Here is a 20289-nt window from a genome sequence, read left to right on the forward strand (position 1 = left end):
CATTTGCTGCTGCTCATCATATTCACTCTAACCCTTTAAGCACGCTCAGTGCGACACCATATCAATGCGCACGGACAGAAAGTGTAGAATCTACGGGTGATTTTTCGGAAGAATATCGGCAAAAATCAAGGGTGGTCTAGGTTGGCACGGACGAAAATTGAATAATGCGACGCGTTTTCGTTCAACCTTGGTACAGTAGGGGTACACGACAATTAGGAATAGAAGAGTAGGACTGAAAGTAAACTCATTGGAATCACCAACCAGTGGGGTTTATGGAATGTATCTTCTCCTATTATCGTATTTTCTCCCTGAAACTCCAAGCAAGAAAATGTCACGCTAAATCAGCGAGCTATGTATTCTCATGTTCTGAGTGGTCGCTTTGGTAGGATCATTCCATCGTACTCCATGCACTCTAAATGGTCATCGTACTGGTTTATCAACCAGTTTGAGTTTCCCTTTGCCACACAAGACAGGTCTTCCCCCGAAAGTTCGAAGCCCACAGATTCCAAGTCCAATACCATAATTTTGTCCTTCCCATTGTCAGTCACAAGATGAAAGTTGTCAAGCTTTATATCATCATGATACGCTCCGAGATCAGCCAGAGACGTAAACGCCTGATCGAACAGGGGCCGAAGATCTTGTTTATCAAGTACTGCGCCTTCCGGGGTCGCGAGGCAGTCCCCTCCGATATCTGAAAGAATCAAAGTGCGGATATCATTGAATTGAATCATGCCGTAGAATCTAGGTATGACGATGCCCTGGAGAGGTTGAAGTTTGTGATATGCTTCCAGTTCCTTGTCAAATTCTTCTTCCCAATTGGGCTTCTGGGATTTTAAAACAATTCTTTCTGGCAGGAACCACTCTGGGAATTTGTTCTGCAGCCATGAGCCTATCGCGCCAGATAAAACACCGAATAAGGACTGGACGACCCGATCCAGAAACGTCTGCTGAAGTCGCAGGCAAAGGACATTATGATGGCAATGGTCTGCAGGTCCACCTCTGGCTGTGATAGTTCGCGTACCAAACCGAAAGCGCTAAGGTCAAGTTATATCAGCAGTGCAATATGGCTTAGAACGGGTAGTGGAACCTACAGTGTCTTCAGGCTGCATGACTCCTTCAGTTAGTATATCACTAGTTGGAGAGGAAGGTATTCCATCCGAATGCTCCATAATGCGATCAGTCTTGTGTCGTGCTGGTTTTTCGAGAGAGAATCTCGAGGTATTTATACCTCTCTCTTGGCCTCTTTTTGCAGCCAAGAAGCGATGGCTTCAATATTAAACCAGTCCTCCCAATCTGCTTCAGTCTCAAGCCTCCAATGGCGCTGATTTGTCGGAACGACCAGCTGACAAAAGCTTATATCGTAGGGACAAAATGCTGGGTTCCAATTACCTGTGCTAGCTGGCTTACGTGTATTCTCATGGCTCGCAGTCCCTCCAACAAACAGGTGCGGTCAGTCTGTAATTGAAAGAGGTTCGGTTTGTATATTGAATGCCAAATTTCAGGAGTTCCAAGCCAAAACGCACGTGCCATCAATCACTGAGTCAGCCGTTTCTTAAGGCAAGGGGTGCCAGGCAGAAACTCCACAGTCGGCCCGTAGGCCCAATCAAATCACTCTTAGAATGTCCTTGTTCATGTTGGTTGTCGTCTTGGTAGAAAATGGACCAACGAGCGTTAATACCGATATTGTGATTGGTGTTTTTATTTGGAATTGAACTTAGTTCTTACAGTTCAGTTTCTAGCCGCCATAATATCTTGTTGGTTGAAGTTTTACTATAGCGTGATCATAGCCAGCGGTTACAGTTTGTTATATAATATGCCAGCAGCGCTCATGCTGAAAGAATCTCAAGTTCATCTTCTACTCTTATTAATCTTTCTCCACTTTCCTCCTAACTATTGCTTTTAAAACCATGTCTACTAATTCAGCTGAAAAGCTTATTCAACAACACCCCACCAATGTGGTTGCTAACCCGGGGTATAAGACCGCATCCGATAAATCCTGGTCCAACTCCTACAAGCCCATAAAGAGCACAACCTCCTACATAAAAATTCAGAATGGCGTTATAGACGCCAATTTCGAAAATGCCTTCATGGGAATGATGGAAGATGACGCCATGCGCTTTCGTCAGCCAGCCGTTCCTACCAATCAACGTTATTGGAGACTTGAGACTGAAGCAGATTGCGAGAACTGGTTCAATACCGAGATAACTAACGTGGTTCTCTCCGCCTGGCATTCGAATCCACCACTTATGCAGACCTCTCACACTAAACCACTGACAGAAGAAAATATCCCCGAAAATGTGGATTGCACATTTTCTGTAAAGCATGGCGGAAAGAGATACACTGTGGCTATTGGGGAGTTTAAACGCAACCTTCTCGATCCGAATGAGTGGGGAAGTGGTTCTATTAATAAAGGTGGCCAAAGGAAACTTTCGCAAGAACTCAGAGGGTAGGTTCCCCCACAGGGAGCAAGACCTCAGACCGAAAGACAAGGTGACAAAATAAATTAAGCTAAAATCTCCTAAAATTAAGATAAGCTTACCTAATTCTTTTTGTCTCCTATGGTTAAGGTCTCAAGTTTCTTGATATCCCCCAGGTGCCTTCACCTATATTTCTCTTTTCCTATCGTACAATTAAAAGTCAAAAGACAGCTAACAGATAATAGATATGCAAGCAAATATAAGTGTCCCCAGGTCTTTTGTTTCGACGGTTCGAACCTTGTTCTCCTACAGTTTCGGGCACACAGAGTCGAGGGTATCAAGAATGAGGACTGCGAGATTGACTCCTGGATGATTCCTGTGAAGTATGCCTATTCCCGTTTCTTTTTTCCATTTTTTAAAGAAATTGAGAAAAAAAGAGATCAATCAGGCTAACATTTTCAAGGAACTCATCATGCAGCCTTCGGTATGCACTTTATCGCCTCTTGGCTCAAGGATGGAGACGTTGCCAAGGAGAGGTGGCTGCAGTCACAGGTTTCACTGTAGGGGGGCTTGCACCATGTTCACGGGAGTACTACACTGGCGTGCCCATTTGGAAGGCGGCCAATGGTCAGAGGCAGAAGTCGCACCCCTTGGGCTATCAACGAACTGTTGATGGGTCAACTGGGGCAGTAGTATGGTAATCTATTGTGTAGTTAACTATAGATGAATATAAATATATATAGGTAAATAAATATAAATAAATATAAATAAACACCTAGCCGCAGATAAGAACCCTCCGATCCGAACACCCAGGCGGATACGAGAGCCGAGCAGCCGAGACAACCCAGAGAGGACCTCTCTACATCCTTATTGTTCGTCCCAATTTCACTGAAAGAGGAAATTCTACATCTCTCATTGGCTTTATACCCCTGCTAGTTCCTCTTTCACTGAAAGACGGACAATGTTTTCAATCCCCCGCCCGTTTTTTTGATTAAAAGTGCCTGATAAACCTTCTCATTGGCTGGTTCGTTCATTCGTCGCAACCTTCGCAGATAGCTGTACTTTGGCGGCGCCAAGCGATATTACCTCCTGAGCGCCTACGTGTAAATTAATATCTTGACCGCGCGTGTTTCGTGACCGCGTCGTAGTAATTTAGGAGGGCTCTACCGACGCCAGTATGTAGAACAAAGATTTCCCCCTCCTCAATTGACTCTTGATCTTATCAGTTGTCCACTTTTACGATGAAGTATCGACTACCCTACTCTTCTATTCCTAATTGTCGTGTACCCCTAATTGTCGCCTACCCCTGTTTATTTCTCACGTGTTCGTTTATCTCCCGTCCATTCCCATATGACCACACTACGGTGATTTATGTTTTCTCATTTCGATCGACAGTCTGCGGGCGCATTACTTACGCGTGCCTAGTCCTACAGTCCAAAATCAATTGTTGTACAATTGATTTAATTTAACGTTGTATTAAAGTAATAACCATTATCTGGACTACTAGTATATAAGTAATACACCTAACTTAATAAATTCCTAGATCTAAGTACTTATTCTCTTAGCTTTACATAGACCAGGATCTCTATGTTCCTAATTATAAGTATATTTTTACTACCAGGGATGCCGCCTATGCTATTTCTAATATCCTCAGCTATGTCGCAGGACATAACACGGTAGCAGACCTACTTGGCAAGCCAACATCTACGTATTCTTAGCCTAGGTATAGCACTTGCCTTAATCTTAGGCCATAGGGCGCGATGCTAGCTAATAGATGGGACAGGGAGGTCAAGATCACCGGGGCGGTTGCAAAGCGGATAAAGTAATGTATTAATTAGCAAGTAATTCTGCTGCCGGATAATGCTAAGGATGCACTAGATGCTGCAAATCCTCCTTCCTATAACTCTGAAAGTCTTTTTAAGCCTATTTTTGGTATCTTGGCCTGGATGTTGCGTAACTGGAAGAATACTAAAAGGCAAAATTGGGCGAGCGGTATTGAGGGGGAAATGTATTACTATCCATTATGTAGACTACATATAAGGATCTAACCAAGGATTGCATTTGCCTATTAAAAGGTTAATAATCTGGACACGTGGTTGCCCCCGTCTTCTCGTCTCTAAGAGCTTCTTTTGTGCAAATCTGCTCACTGTGTTATATATACGTAATATTTTTAATATCTTACTGAAGTCAAGTGGCAGACTGTTGACTCGGATTGTACTGCTACTTAATGGCATCAATGATTAGAGTTGTTATCCTATTGGTGTAGCATGGTTGATAAGCTTGTGACCCAGACAAATATGTGACCCAGTATACTGTGCACCTAGAAATAACCTACCCTATAACATGTTGTTGAATACTGGTGAAAATGAGACCGGCCAACCGGTCAGAGAGCTGTCTCAGCACTGTAATAACCTCTTAGATAGGTCATTAATATTACAGCTATTTTAGAATTAGTTTGAATTTTTAAAGAATTCTTTAAGAACTGGATTTAAGGTGGAAATAAAACTGGGTCACAAGCTTATCAACCACGTCATCTCATATACTGAACATGATTGGAACACGTCAAACTTTCCTCCTACCCCGCTCCTTTCGCAGGCTTTCGGCCATTCCCATCTTCTCATCTTCAACATTTTTGTGACCTCAACCAGCTTCTTCCCTACTCTATGAAATCATCAGGATCGCTTCGCCTGTTATTAATTATCCAATAGGCTTTTGTATTCGCTTTGCTTCTCGTAATTTGAGGCCCAATTTTCCATAGGGAATTGATATACGGGCATGACATTTTGGCTACACGGGCATGACTCTTACACGGGCATGACTTTTGTAATATCTGATTCGCTAGATTTCCGTCGACCCATAGATACATTCCCGCAAAGGCGGTGAAGCCAGCTTCGCTAACAAGATCTCTCATTCAGTGTAGAAGCAATTAGGTCCCGCTAGCTCCCTTGAACAGGTCTTGCACAGGCGTCAAAGTAAGGTCTAGTTTTCCATACAGAACAAGGCCAACTCCATTGTGCCCTCGAAGGCAGTTATCTATGTTGAGATCCACTGTTTAACGGATCAATGGCTATTCCGATCCATTGGTGGCGAGGATGTGGATGTCTTGTCAATAGTTTCCGGTGGTTAGCACCAGTCTTTCCTCTTCTTCAATCAACATAATATGCTCATTTCAGCAATTTACACCTCTATTTCCTAACTGTTATACAAGAAAGAACCTTCTCGTCGCTCTCCACCATCTCCCACTGACTCCTTCGCCTCCGGATGCTTGGTTGCGTCCTCCGCCCGCTGGCACGTATCCCTGTAGTTCTTCCACTTCCCAGAGTAGCTGACTGATTACGTGTCTGGGGCCAGGATGAAGGACTGACCCGGCTACTGGCCTGTTGGCTCTCTTCCAGGGCAAGTCTAGCAAGCGTCGACTTGTTCCGACTCCCTGGTAGTCGGCCTCGCCTGCGCCCTGACGCCTGGCTAGCTGGTTGGCTTGCTGGCTTACTGGCTGCTTGGAGACTGGACTGGCTGCTTGTACCAATAGCTAGCCATGTAGGAACAGCCTGTGCAGTGTTCTTCGGCCTACCACGGAGAGCAGTGGCGATCTTGGGATCGAGGATCCGTCGATAGGGATCTCGAGAGGCTGACTCTCTCAGCCGCCACCGTGGATGGACGTCCCACTTAGTAAAAGGCGTACCAGACCCTATCTTCGAGTAGATTTTATGGCAACAGGGGATACCAAGCTCTGCTGAAACTGAGCAGTCCTCACTGCAATCCCCGAGAGAATCAGGGAACGGATTCTTCCCTGTCGGCATCGCTTTCCTTGCTAGCCGATATTGCTTTGTGATCAGTCCGAGGCTTTTGGACGAAATCGATGTTCGCAGTTCACCTAGGTACTCAGAGCTCAAGCTGAGATACTCGCGGGCAGTTAGTACCTCGTCCTCTGCGCTAGCATGGGTGAAGTCCCGCTCTTGGTCTCTTATCATATCCTGCATCGCCTCAACCAGCCGATAGAGGTGGCTCATGCCATTGAGAAGGTAGCTCTTGACGTTGTTATTGCTTGCTTCTGTACCAGAGGTGACGCGGATGCCGAAGTTGCGATACTTGCGGATGAAGCAGCGTGCCCACTGAGCCCTAACAGGCATGTAGGTTCCATAGCGATATCGCAGGATAGCCCGCTGATCATCAAACTCTCGACAAAGGTTTACCCATGCCTTCTCATGAGCCTCTTCAGTCTCGGCGAAGACGACAAGCTTCCACATCATAAGAACCCCTTGGTAGCTGTGAGGGATAACCTCGGCTGCTGGCGCGTGGATGAAATGTCGGTCTTTGCGACTTAGCTCTGCCTGTGTCTGCGGGGCAGGTGCCTCTTCGTCGCTGCTATCAAGACTGCTGCTGTTGCTATCGTGGCTGCAGTCCTTAACCCACTTCTGTTTCGACCTGAGCAGGACGTTGGAATTGATGTGATGGATGCAGAGCTGCTGCTGTACCTCAGGGAACTGATCGTTTAGGGCGGCTTTCATCGAATCGTCGAAGTCGGTGATAATAATGTCTGGTTGTCGGATCGAGTGCTGTTCTGCTAATTGCCGAATGCTTTCGGAAAGGAACTGGAACCCTTCCCGTCTCTCGTTGTTGATTAAACCGAAGGCGGCATTAAAGACCGACCCTAGGCAAGTCTGTCCTGTTGCCTGGAATAATGGGAGCTTGAAGCGGTTGGTGTTATACGTGTTATCAAAGCTGATGACCTCGGGGAACCGCTTCCACATCTGAAGACAGTAGGGGAAGGTCCAGACAAGGCCAAGAAGGCGATTTGAGTTATCGTCCGCCCACTTGACGAGATACGGAATCTCCCTCTCGTCGAAGAGTTTGATGAGTGCTGCTGTAGGTGTATATCCATCCAATTTATCGCGGTTGATAAGAGACCTGGCGTTGTAGATATCCTTTCGTGTAAAGACAGACTCGGGATGTTGCTCCTGGACGACAGCCCGCACATCGCGAGCTCGGATTCCAATCCTGCGGCTTGTTGATTCAACTGTAGCCCTAATATCCGTAGTGAGCCTCCTATGGGAGGGATGGGCAGATGGTCCGATGCTACGCCCGTGGTTATGTTGGCTGTGTTCAGGGTTTGGGTGCCGTCGTAAAAGCCACTTATCCTCCTCTAATGCCTCTGCAACAACCATCCACTTGCAACCACACTTCCGGGATTTCCGTTGTCGGATACCTACGCCTTCAGTAGGTCTGGGTTCTCCGAATCGATCGCATTGGAATAAATATCTGATCTTCCGGCCTTTATATGAGTAGGCATTTCGTCGAACAATACCAAATCCATGAGCCTTCGCGAAGGTATTCACCCAGTTGAAGAGAACCTCGGCTGATGGTGCTGCGTCGCCTGGGATTGGTGGATTTGGGATAGGGTCTGGTGTGGGCGACGAGGACTGTTGGAAAGGGGAAGATCCGACTGCTTGTGGGGGTGATGATGCTTGGGGAGATTGGATAGATAGCCCTCGAGGCGGAGAGTATGGCGGAGGGGATTCGTAGGCATCTGAGTTGAGTGGTGACCAACCCCATCTCTCTCGCCATTGGTGTACTCGTTCGTACGACCGGGCGAGCTCAATAGTCAATCTCTTCTCCTCCCCAATAACCTCGCGTACCAGCTTCAAGGCGGATTCAAACTCGGCCCTTGTTGCAGTTGGGGGCCGTTGGGTAGATCGTGGTGAAGAGGCGGATAGTAGTAGATCGGTTTCAGGGCCTGGTACAGGTATTCTAACTCGCTGCGATCGTGTTCGTCCGGATGGGAAATTATTTGAAAGGTGTATCTCGTGGTCGAAACGGAGCTCCCATGGCGGCTCATGGAGCCCCTGCGATCCATGAGGCCGTGGAAAGCTTGAAAAGGTCTGTGGATAAGATGCGAAGAGATTTCCAAGCGCATCTTCGTCGCCGATACCGTAGTACTGGTCGATACTTGTCGCGGTGCTGGTAGCTGACTCTGGTCTATCCGTAAGTAGTGGTGGGCTGAACCTGGCTGGTCGGGTCTGTTGCTGTCGTTTTCGAGGACGTGATTGATCGCTCGGGCTAGGCCTTCGGGTTCGGCGTCTTGAATTGCTCTCTGAGCTATGAGGAGGCTCGAATTGGGACATAATGAAGGTTTTTATCGTCAATGGCTGGGAGACTAGCAATGGATAGCTAATTATCTAATAGAGAGCGTTGCGTCAGTCACTAAGGGATAAAAACTCTTGGTACAATTTAGAGCTATCGGCAGAACCGAGATTGCTAACAAAAGAGGGTCCTATCCAATCAGATATTACAAAAGTCATGCCCGTGTAAGAGTCATGCCCGTGTAGCCAAAATGTCATGCCCGTATATCAATTCCCTTTCCATATAGCTCACTCTGAACAGGATCTTCGCTAGCGAAAATATGATGAACCATGCTGTTCACTTCGATTTCGATATCCACGACCCCACTTCTCCTATGCTTGCACAATTAGACAAGCTTCAGGTTCGATATCGGGGACCCAATCATAAGGAAGATCATCTTGACCCAATCTTGAATTTGGCCAGCGAGCTGAAAGCGAATGCTACGTCTCGCGAGAATATGAAGCAGCTTGGTAGTGGCTCTGGTGACCTAGCTGTCATTCTGCTAGAGCCTGGTGACCGAGAAGCATCTCACAAGTACGAAGATATCATTAGAGATCAATCTCGTCATTCAGCCTTGAGGATGGTGGATTCCGCCCTCCGACTTGCATTTGGTGGCGAGCGATCTATTCATAATACCGTGGTTCTTGATTCGAAACCATTTCGCAGCAAAAAAGCCCAAGAATGCGAAGACAAGGAGACAAAAGTAGCAAATAATAGACTGGCTCACGGTGCCGTAAAAGCATGTCTTTCACGTCTTCAACCCAAAGTCATTCTTGTTTGTCACTGCGAGTCGATAGCTGGAGATGCAGATCGGTCTTACAGCGAGGCATCACAAATAAACCGTGCATGCGATGTGCGTCACGAACAGCTTGATACAGGTCATCTGTACATACGCGTTTTCGGTTTCCACCCAGGATACGTGTACAGAATGAACAAGAGTGAAGAGTATGAGAAGCATATGCGGCAAAGTCTTTTCAACCTCACCTTTCTAGTTGCGGCTAATATTCTTATTGGGCAAGAAATAAGTGGCCCAGGTATCTCCAATGTCAGGGATCGAGTAGCGTTAGGTTATTTCAATCCTCCTCCGTCTCTTGACTGGATTACTTCAGAGCATGTTATTAAGGAATTGAAGGAACTTGGGATTTACAGTGACAATGAACATCCAGAGGTGAGAGATGGTGGCCCAGCATACGCGATACTGTCTCGACTAACAAATAGCAGTTCCAAAGGCTGGTTGGAAGTTACCGATCAGAAAGTTCCCGGCAACCACAGTTGACCTTGACTTGTGAGTTCTAGTGCCGTGCGGTCTTGCAGCTATCCTCCGGACTGTAGCCCGACCGCCTGCGAAAGAACACTGTTGATTATCTTCCTGCCAAATTTAATGTTGCTGTTTCAAAGCAATTGCATACTCCATACAGTCGGGCAGCTGTAACACATTACAGGCTGAAACTGCTATACTACCAGTTACAATACAGCAGAGGAAAGCGATCTTGGAGACGAATACGTGGAACAGTGGCTCTAGATCTGTTAAAGCATCAAGTTCAAGGCCTTGACTTGGTCTTCGTCGTCGATACATGGCTGTGAAGTGGATTAGTAATGAGAAAGGGGAGGATACATAAGCTAAGGCGCGTAGTCAGCGTCAGCTCTCAGCCAGATTCAACTCTAAATAACACATCTCAAAACACACTTCAGGCAGAATACTAACTACCCGCACAATAGCCCAAAGGCGAGGATAGAAACGTTTCACCAAAGCCCTACCTGGTGCTGAGTCTCAAAGGATAGTTGGGTTACCCACCCCAGGAGAAGTGTGATCAGAAAGCTGCACAGCAAGGGCAGGCCAAGTCTGAGGTCGATATAGACTTGGGCCTGCCTTTTTACCTGGCAGTTTACGACCGAGACAACGGGAAACGAACAAACACATCACGGATCTCAATGTTGGACCGAAGTAAGTGGCGCATCATTCCTTGTCATAGCCCACCTCTTAAACTCCCCCAAAAAGTCAGTTATAGCACTCGGCCTGTTAACTCATAGACGTTGCTGTCAGCAGCATGACTATGTCATTACGTCGTAAGGAAGAAATATCTTGCAGGGGTTCCGAAAAAAATATGGAAAAACGATAGGGGAGGGACGATATCAACGACGATCGATGTCGTCGACGGCAATGCATGATTCAGGACCACTCGCGTGCATCCACGAAGCCAAGCTTGGCATTCTCTCGATTTTAGTTCAAGTTTCAGATGCCAAGGACAAAGCCCAGCTACGGCAAAAGTTAAACATACCGACCAAAGCTGGATTTAGTTCCAGAATTGCCGCCTGATCTTTTATTGGCTCATTACAATACAGGAAACGCTTAACGACTCCCACGGAGTTTTTCAGGGATCGCGTCGCCTTTGCCGCAGCATCCGCATCTACAATTAAGAGGGAAGACTGGTACCCACTTTCTACCGCCACAATTATTGCAGTGCCCCAACAGCCGATGCTCAATGAAATAATATAAAAGCTCTTTGATAAATCCCGGACTGTCAGCGGTTACCTCGTCGAACTCTTGCCTGGCATCCGATAAACTCAGAAACTCGGGGAGCTTCTCTCTAGCAAAAGCTAGAGCGCGATCACGAAGTCCTCGCGCAGAGGGTGGTGTAGAGTTGTAAACTTCAGATATGGAAAGAAGAAAGTTAGAAACGTTCGGGTTTTTCGTCAAGCATTCCGAGTATTTGTTTGCTGACAGGACTTTTAACTCTTCAATGTCGTACTTGTCTGCCAAGGTAAACATTGCCACATGAATCAATAGAACGGGAATCGTATCTGTGCCTGTATCTTCTTCCTCGAATACTTCAGTGTAGTCACTAGTATAGAAGAACTCCACCATCCGTCGCACCATAGCCAGGGAATGAGAGTCTAGGCTATATGATCGGGTAGATGCCTCCTAGAACAATGTTTCAGTTAATACAACAATACCACGGAGAAGCGCATGATACCTTCAATATCCCAGTGCATGCCGCTTGAAATACTGGCGAATGGCTGCAAATGATCACCCTGTGAACAGGTATGATATGCCCTTCGCAAGTGAATTCAAAGTCGGTAAACTCGCCATTCTCCCGCGCCCTGTTCGAGCAAGTTAGGATTTCTCGTATTTAGGAGACCAGAAGTATGGCTGTACCTCGAAATGTGCTTCGCAGCCCTCGTAGAAATCATTGCCGAATGGCTTGAAGTTACAATCTAAATCAACAGAACGAATTCAGATCCGTGGCAAAGGTCACGTCGCCGATGGGGTGACCTGGGCCAGCTCTTGCTCACATTGGAGGTCTAATACTATTTATGGTCATCCTCTTATGCTTGGCTTAGCCCTGCAGCTTCCGACACTACCGAGAGTAGCGAGATGAGATGATTTGTGAGGCTTGGAAGTTTGCGATCCGCAAACGATTACCTATTGGATATTCGAAAATTAAACTTCCTTTCAGCAGGAGACTCAAAGCCAAAAGCTTCTTAGACATGCAGCATATCGTCAATTTTATGTAAGAACCCTAGACTTAGCGCGCAGACGTATTAACATGAATCGATAAGACTACTTGGATCATTTAATCCAGGATGCCCTACATTATAATCATTTTCGTAGTGAAGCCTAGTATTACCTCCTTGCTCGAGATGATTGCACAAAGTAGAATGTAGCGTAAGCAGATAGACAAGGAATCGGGGTTTGTTAGATGAATGGCATGCTGCATGAACGGTCCTACCCACGACCCCAAAAAAGGAAGAAAGAAGAGTGAGAGAGAGAGAAATGCCAATGCCGAATTGGTACCTCAAGCTGCAGTTTCATGTAGATTTGACATAAATTCTTCGATTAACTCATAAGCCTAAGTGACGATGGCAAGATCCGTTGTAGCAATGAATTCATTGGATTCAGAGCTAATACTCACAACGTCGTTGTGTTCATTCGATACGGTTCAGAACAGTGGTGGTAGCGAGAAATTATAGAATGAAGTGCTTGGTCACTGATGTAACACATAGTGATGCCGTAAGGCGTAGAACGCCCCTTGCAATGCATGGGACGTACCAAACCAATGCTGGTTGCTTATGTGACATGGCGTGATTAGGTCTGGTTGTAGGTTAGGCGATGTTGCATGGGCTGGCAACGATGTGGGCGCTTTGAATATAGCAGGTCCATTTCAAATATAGTTTCCCCTTTCAAGCCTCTTTGCACGTGCCACGTCACAGTGTCAGCCACCTCGTAGAGCACCCAGTCAGTGGCGCTGCTCCCTGAAAGAGAGGGCTGCGATATCTATGTCTTGTAAGAGTGTAGATTAGGCCAAAGAAACACCTTACAGCTGGACTGTGCGGCTTGAAAGATCTCGGTAAAGGCGCCCTTCATTCAATCAAGTGCCGTCGTTGGCAAGACAGAGAGACACAGGGTTGAAATAAAATATTGCAAAAATGAGAGAGGCGCAAGGTAAGGCGTCTGGTATCAAAGAGTGCTTCTGCGTTTGGCCAGGACATCTCAGCCTTTTTCCCGCCCCTTCTCTTTTCTTTCTTTTCGGCTCGTTGGCCCTGTATACAAGACTGCATAATTTTGTAGGTGGATACGTTTTAGTTGAGCAACGCCACACTCTCCACTTTACGCGTGCTTTTCATTAGCTTCTCGTTGGCCATAACGCTCCGGGTCGAGGCGGGGAGCTGAGTACAATAATCAGGCTCTGATTGGTAGATTTGGGGCCCCTGTGAAGTGGATTGGGAGATCGGATTTTCCAGTTGATCTTACCATGGATTTGTGTTAGCGGGTTGGCAAAGTGAGCTCTAAGCGTAAGAAAAGAAAATTCACATCCCTTTGTAGACTGCAACATGATTAAAGCTTATTCTCCTGAGAGATTTTTTATTAATGGCTTGAGAGTCGCTGTTGGCATGACAACAGCAGATCCGCGCTGGGGTCGATCCCCTTCTTGTTCGATATGCTGCGGTAATGGAGGAAAGAAGATTGCTAGCATTTCCTCGGCCTGTTCGATGTTATTGGTCGTGCGTGTGCCGTCGACCCTCGTGATTTGGGGTACTTTTCCAAATGCTGTATCATCTCCAGACTTGAGATACTTTGCTGCCTTCCATATGTTGTCGTTATCGGCTAAAAACTCGTTCCAATGCGTCTTTTTTTGCTTTCTGATGGCATCATGGTACTGCTTTGCTGCTCCTCTCGCCATCTCCTCAAGCTCCTCGCATGCTCGTCCCGCGCGTCTCGATGCTCTGGCACGGTTCCTCCAGTGTGTGTATATCTGCCGAAGTTGCGTGAGGTCTGAGGTCCACCAACGCTTTGCGTATGGTGACGGCTTAGCTCTGGGTGTTAGCGCGCGGACTGCCTCCAGTACCACTGTCATAAGCCTGTCAGTCTTCTGCTGTACGGTGCCTTGTTCCGGAATGGACTCTAACGCCTCGGCAATCCGGGCGTTGATCTCCTTCCATGGTGCGTTCTTGAGCAAAAGTCGCTCCTGGGCTTGCGGCATCGGAACAGAGACGTCGAACTCCGTCTCGATAGCACGATGATCGGATCCGTGCTCTGTGCCGTGTATCATACACTTGACAGTCGAGGACGCTAGATCTGCCGAAGCAAGGACCAGGTCGACTGTTGTCTCGAAATCTCCGCCACTCCACGTCTTCGTTCCCCTCGGAAGCAGGCTCGTTAGATCAAACTCAGTCATAAGGCTGATGATCTGATCCGCTTCGCCTTGCCTCGTCAAGGATATCTCATCTCCTCCCCATAATTGGTCGTGTCGGTTGAAGTCTCCAACAATTACCACATCCACCAGCCCACCGGATTGTCTTCTTGTGCCTGAAATGACCTGATGCAGCAGGTTGCAGGTACCTTGCAGCGCCTCATTGTCTCGTCCCGGTACGTAAACAGACACAACCAGTACTAGGCGTCCAGGGAGTCGCAAGATGGCTGCCGTCATATCTGCCGTCTGTATCGGTATCTGCTCCGCCTCCACATCCTTGTTCACCCATAACATGCTTCGGATCGGCCATCTTCCCTCCCTCCAAACAGTCGGGACCATCTTGACCCATCTCGGATGTCTCATAGGAATCGTCAGTAGCTTGCCGTCCTTCTGGTGTGCCTGAGGTTCTTGGATCGCGATCGCTGTGTATTCTCGAAGGTTCTTATCGTTCATGAGGCTCTCGTGTACTGTATCCTGCTTCCTCACATTCAGTTGCATAACTTGGAACACCTTACTCATGCCGCCTAGGGTGAAGTTTTAGGCAATTTCTGCTGAATGATTCATGCGGACCGCTGCAGAGAGCGCACTTGGGTATCTGTGCCTGGCACTCGCTGTGATGGTGGCCTGCGGTAGCGCACCTTGCACATACTCGAGTCTTGCTGCACGAGAAAGCCTTGTGACCGAGCTCTTGGCAGTTATAGCATTGTTCCGGTCCAGTAGTCTGCTCAAATACACTCGTATATGCCGATTCACCTGCAACGAGAAAGTAGTGTTCCTGCAGTAGCCTCTTGGCATCGCTGCTCTTAGTTAAGTAGACTACCATGGATCCATATGACTTGGGGTTGACCTTCCGGCTCAGCCAGGCTATCTTGGCAATCTGGACTTCATTCTCCTGGTTTAAGGCTTCTATTGCTCCGGGGAGGATGTTAAACCCCTGGTCAAAGACGGCCATACGATTCATGCTATCAACTTTGATAGGATATAGTTGGTCCCGAAGGACTCTTGCACCTGGAGCTTTCCTGGTTTCGAGGATGGCCTTGATCTTTTGTATTTCTTCTTCGTTCCTACCTATAATCCTAAGGCGGTTGGCATTCCGTCCATCTCTGGTCACTGCGACGCATCGCCAGCGAGGTTGGTCACTCGACTGTCGCATCTCCTGCTCCACGGTCTTACGAATCATTGTTGGTGTAACGTCTCCGAGATGGTCTTCCGGAACTCTGGATGTGTCGACTGTGCAGAACACCGGTTCTGGAGTTGCCGATCGGGCTACAGACGAAGATTGACTGGACATGCTGGTGGATGTCATCCTGGCTGCGTCTGCATACGATTGAACCGACGACCGTGGTGTTTCAGTCTTGTTCAGCATGTCTAGCTGTAGTCGAGTCTGCTCCAGCTCGCCGCAAACCTGGGTGAGCTGGTCTCGGACTTGCAATAATTCTTGTGCCATCTGGGCCGTGGCCCTGGCGACTTCCTCGGCCATGCGATCACTGAGCTTGGTGAACTCGAGCTGAAATTCGGCCTTCATCGCTTCGATTTTCTTGTTCAAGTCCTGCTCTAGTAGTTGCTTCAAGCTCTGGACTGCCTCGACCATACCACCAGCTGACTTGGGGGCAGCCTGCTTCCGAGCTCGGTTCTGTCCCAGAGCTCCCTCACTGGTCTCACCTTCCTCCTGCCATTCCATATCGCCATTTTGCTGCTCCATCTCCAATACCTTCGTCGTCCTGACCCTCTTCCGCTGAGGGCGATGATATCCCCCGCCCGAACTATCCGGATCGTCTCCCATGACGATGATGACGTCTGATGCGGGGTTCGCAACACCAGACATCCACTAAGGGCCTGAATCTCCACCAGGCAGTCCTCAGGTCTTTTGAAAGTGATAAATAGGATAAATAGAAGTTATTTTAAAAAGAATATCGTTTTCCCCCATGGGATCAGTTCTGCTGTGCCTCTTGACGACGGATATTACAGTAATGATCGAAATCGGTTGTCCATCTGCACACTCTCTTCAGTTTCTAGCGCATGGACCATTCTCACGGGGTGTAACATACTGTACTTGGTGTATCATTATGACCAACCTATAATTGGGCAGCCCACAGCACTTTGACCCCACATCACCTAAGGCTAAAATCTACTACATTTGGCTTTGAGTGGATAATGCATTCTTGCGTTTTCGACCTTCCTTGATGCTGTAGTACAGCATCGCATAGACAGATATCTAACGCCCTGTAAGGCTGATTACATTTCCTCATCAAGGTCCGATGGCTAAGATACTACTGAGTTGACCCCCTCTAACCTTTCATAGCAGTGCTGCAGCAAGTCTTTTGATAGCTGCCGCCTATAATCGTCCTCTGCCCATATCTCTATCTGAATTGCAACCACATGTTCTAGCAGCTTCACTGCCTCTTGGATCTGTCCGTTGGCTTGATATGCTCCTGCGAGCGCGTACTGTGATGCCAGTCGTGATGGGTGACTCTCCTCCGACGTTTTCTCTTGAATTGCAACCACGTGTTCTAGCAGCTTCACTGCCTCTTTAATCTGTCCGTTGGCTTGATATGCTCCTGCGAGCTCGCGCTGTGATGCCAGTCGGTCTGGGTGACTCTCCGCCAACGTTTTGTCACTAATCACCACGCGTTCTAGCAGCTTCGCTGCCTCTTTGATCTGTCCGTTGGCTCGATATGCTATTGCGAGCACGTACTGTGATGCCAGTCGGTCTGGGTGACTCTCCGCCAATGTTTTCTCTTGAATTGCAACCACATGCTCTTGCAGCTTCACTGCCTCTTTAATCTGTCCGTTGGCTTGATATGCTATTGCGAGCCCGTGCTGTGATACCAGTCGTGATGGGTGACTCTCCGCCAACGTTTTCTCTCGAATCGCAACCACGTGTTCTAGCAGTCCTACTGCCTCTATCACCCGTCCGTCTACAAGCAAGCATCGGCCAGCCCAAAAACCTAGTTCACATAGCTCATCGCTCCAGTTATCCTCGGGACATCTGAGGAGTTTAATTGCATGAGGCAGATATTGCCGCCAAACGTCTCGGTTTTCCCACTCATCCGTCGGGAATACCTCTCTCAGCCGTGCTATCACTGCCTGGCTTTGCTCTTTCTCCAAGTCGTTCTCTGCAACCCAAGACCTTATTGCTAGGTGCACCAAATTATGCATATCGAATACCTCACTGGATCCTCGTTTATCCAGAAATTTATAGCCACGTAACGTGCCGATGGCTCGAGTCAATTGTTGTTGTGATTCACCCTTGGGCAGCATCGACTGAGGCACCGCCCTTGGTTCAACGTAAGCCAGAAACATCAAAATACGCGAGGCAAGTTCGTCAGCCCTACGGATTTGGTTGAACGAGATGAACCAGGTAGTCGCCACGGGATCCTGAGACTGCTCATATCTCGTGTCGGCGTGGAACTCGACGCTTAGTAGTTGTATCCTATCACGATCTGTGTTCTCGAAGAGTTGCACATACTCCGAGAGTGATATCTGGTTTTCGTTCAAGTATGCCGCTGCTTGCGTGATGGCCAGTGGAAGGTGTGTCAGAACCGCCAGGAGATGGTGCATGACTTCATCATCGGCTGAGGACATTTCTTGAATCAGTGCCTCTTTGAAGTACCTTCTCGCCTCATTTGGGCTCATTGCGGGCACTTCGAGAATATTTCGCCCTGCGACTGATACTCCCACCTTTCGGTACCGTGTCGTAAACAGGATTCGTCCTTCGCCGCTTTGGGGAAGCGATTGGTACATGCCCTTCTCCACGCCTATCGAACCCATGACAGTTTGCATATCATCAGCGTTATCAACCACAAGAAGCCATTTGCCGGCACTTTTTGAGCTCAGGTACTGACGGACTGATTCAACCGCATTATTATTATCGGTAGTCGGAATATCACAGGCATCCATGATCTGCACACATGCCTGCTCGAAACTGGCATGGCTCAGCGCCGGCACCCAGAACACCGAGTAGTCCTGCTTCTTCTCCTTGGTCCAGTAGGCGAGCTGGAGAGCAATCTGCGTTTTGCCAATACCACCAAGACCAACAAGCGCAATTTTCCGATTATTGCTCTCGAACAATAGGCTTTGAAGGTTCATAAGAACGTCAGCCCGGCCTATGAAGAGGGGGTTTTCGAGAAACGGCACTAGAAAGACTGGTTGATCTCGAGGTTCGCGGATTGTGAACGCATCTTCAGATGCATGCAATCGAACTCGCTTATTCGGTGGCAAGTCACTTTCAGCTTCTTGAGCATAAGGCAATTAGTCTTTTATCCAAAAGTTGAACATTAACTTCGAAGTGCTGTATCACGTACCTGATGGTGGGGGCATCCAAAAGCTAAGAAAGGCTTTCGCACAAGCCGCCGCCGTAGCCGCAGCATATCGCTGCCAGACCTTACTCTTGTGGCTATCAGCATAGTCACATGCCCCTTTGATCACAATGCAAGGTAGAGTATCCCAAACACCCGCGCCTTCCATCTCGAAAGCAACTATATCTCTCGCCTCTACCTCGCGGTCGCGGTCTTCGCCAGACTTCATCACCGAATCGCCTGATGCCATCAGTCCGAAATGGATAGCAGGTGTAGGATTGGGCCCCTTGGGCTGAAGACGGCATCTTGGTACGAGCTTTCCGTTGCACCCGCCTTGTTCGCATGGCTTGTGGTCCTCGCTGTGGCGATAGGATGCTTCGAATAGTCTGTCGTACACAACGCCAGGATATTCGGCACAAAACTCTGGGTTTTGGCGGAGGATACTGAGGGATCTTGTCATCTCGCTTACCAATAGTTGACGGCCGCTGATCCCTTTGGCTCGTGCCAAAACCCCGCGTATCTCCTGGTTCGGCCTTCCCAGAGAGTCCAGCGGCCCTTCTTTGGGGACAAACTGGCCTGGCAGGCGCCGTCCGAAATCATATTGGATAATGCCCTCACTGATGACGACATCTCCCAGCACGATTTCTTCACCGTTGCGCTTGAAGGGGGCAACGCCACAGACGCCAACAACAAGAGCAATCTTGGCATTCGGAAAACTCGCTCTGCAGTTGGAGGTTGCCGCCGCCGCGTGCGCTTTACCTGTCCCTGGCATACGTACGAGCACGACATTGTGACAGCCGATCATACCTGTTAAGTAGGAATTGGTATCATGTGCTGCCTTCCCGAAAGGTGGACCATTACTATCCCAACAGTAGTCAAACAAGGCCTCGATAGCATCAGCCTCAAGGGGTAAAGCGCAAATAATAGCTACCTCGAAGCCGTGACGGTCCTTCGGTCGGGGTGGCCGGGACGTTGGAGCTGGCATGACAAGAGTGCAGCTCAGTCAACCGACGAAATCAGACAAACCGTAATACTATCCTCTAGGGAGCGACTGCCTCTAACAAAGTCGTCCGAAAATATTGTACGTCGTAACAAGCGCGAAAACGGTAGAGATATTTGCGATCGAGAATATAATTGTATAGCCGAGGAAATAAACCACAATAAAGAGAAGAAATCGAAAACTGAGAATGAAATGAACTTCTGCGATATAGCTTATCGGTAGTCTTGTAGATTAGCGATGGATGATGAATTGGGAGAGAAAAGAAATCCCAAGCACCTGACAATTGGCAGGAAAAGGGTCAAAGCGCAACCCCGCAAGGCATGTTTCCCTTGCTCGTGACTAGGATTATCCTTATCGAGAGCGGGTCCATCATCAATCATATGGCTTAAGACTCCCAGTAAAAGCTGCGGCTTACTTTCAAGGCTGATTCACTAGAATATCTAAAAATAATGCAGGCGGTCCTAGGGTAAGTAAGGGTTTGGACAATGCATCGTCGGTGTTTGCTCTGAGTCTTTGCGCATTTGCGATAAGACTTGATAGCGAGGATCAGCATTAAATTTTCTAAACTTTTTATCCATATGCCGTACAATACAATACGTTGTTAGATGGAAGTTGTTAATGAATTCTCATATAGTACATCCTTGCGAAATGCCATACTAGACAACATCTAGCACAAGATTATGAGCCATTTTAGCTTCTCATCGAACAGATAACGTGTTTGATAAGCGAATGCTCCAGACAAGCGAGGGCACCAATCTTAT

The 20289-nt window shown here is 47.9% G+C and overlaps 6 protein-coding genes across 6 annotated transcripts; 2 read left to right on the top strand and 4 right to left on the bottom strand.

Moving 5' to 3' along the window:
* Window positions 1-359: 359 nt before the first annotated feature.
* On the bottom strand, window positions 360-1169 carry FOXG_21396 (uncharacterized protein; the record flags this gene model as incomplete). The annotated part of the gene is made up of 2 exons (XM_018401731.1): window positions 360-1034; window positions 1092-1169. 2 exons carry the CDS (start codon window positions 1167-1169, stop codon window positions 360-362), a joined length of 753 nt encoding a protein of 250 aa, XP_018253648.1.
* A 738-nt stretch (window positions 1170-1907) lies between these two features.
* Window positions 1908-3118, top strand: FOXG_21397 (uncharacterized protein; the record flags this gene model as incomplete). Its single annotated transcript, XM_018401732.1, has 3 exons — window positions 1908-2446; window positions 2663-2800; window positions 2881-3118. 3 exons carry the CDS (start codon window positions 1908-1910, stop codon window positions 3116-3118), a joined length of 915 nt encoding a protein of 304 aa, XP_018253649.1.
* A 2484-nt stretch (window positions 3119-5602) lies between these two features.
* Window positions 5603-8539, bottom strand: FOXG_14088 (uncharacterized protein; the record flags this gene model as incomplete). Its single annotated transcript, XM_018394151.1, has 1 exon — window positions 5603-8539. The coding sequence occupies one exon, from the start codon at window positions 8537-8539 to the stop codon at window positions 5603-5605; it is 2937 nt and encodes a 978-aa protein (XP_018253650.1).
* A 278-nt stretch (window positions 8540-8817) lies between these two features.
* On the top strand, window positions 8818-9813 carry FOXG_21398 (uncharacterized protein; the record flags this gene model as incomplete). Its single annotated transcript, XM_018401733.1, has 1 exon — window positions 8818-9813. One exon carries the CDS (start codon window positions 8818-8820, stop codon window positions 9811-9813), a length of 996 nt encoding a protein of 331 aa, XP_018253651.1.
* Window positions 9814-10064: 251 nt separating this feature from the next.
* FOXG_21399 (uncharacterized protein) lies at window positions 10065-11415 on the bottom strand (the record flags this gene model as incomplete). The annotated part of the gene is made up of 2 exons (XM_018401734.1): window positions 10065-10115; window positions 11071-11415. 2 exons carry the CDS (start codon window positions 11413-11415, stop codon window positions 10065-10067), a joined length of 396 nt encoding a protein of 131 aa, XP_018253652.1.
* Window positions 11416-16492: 5077 nt separating this feature from the next.
* On the bottom strand, window positions 16493-19513 carry FOXG_21400 (uncharacterized protein; the record flags this gene model as incomplete). The annotated part of the gene is made up of 2 exons (XM_018401735.1): window positions 16493-18465; window positions 18535-19513. 2 exons carry the CDS (start codon window positions 19511-19513, stop codon window positions 16493-16495), a joined length of 2952 nt encoding a protein of 983 aa, XP_018253653.1.
* Window positions 19514-20289: the final 776 nt, after the last annotated feature.

The sequence above is a fragment of the Fusarium oxysporum genome, chromosome 6 (genome assembly GCF_000149955.1).
Source record: "Fusarium oxysporum f. sp. lycopersici 4287 chromosome 6, whole genome shotgun sequence".
Classification (NCBI taxonomy): Eukaryota; Fungi; Ascomycota; class Sordariomycetes; order Hypocreales; family Nectriaceae; genus Fusarium; species Fusarium oxysporum.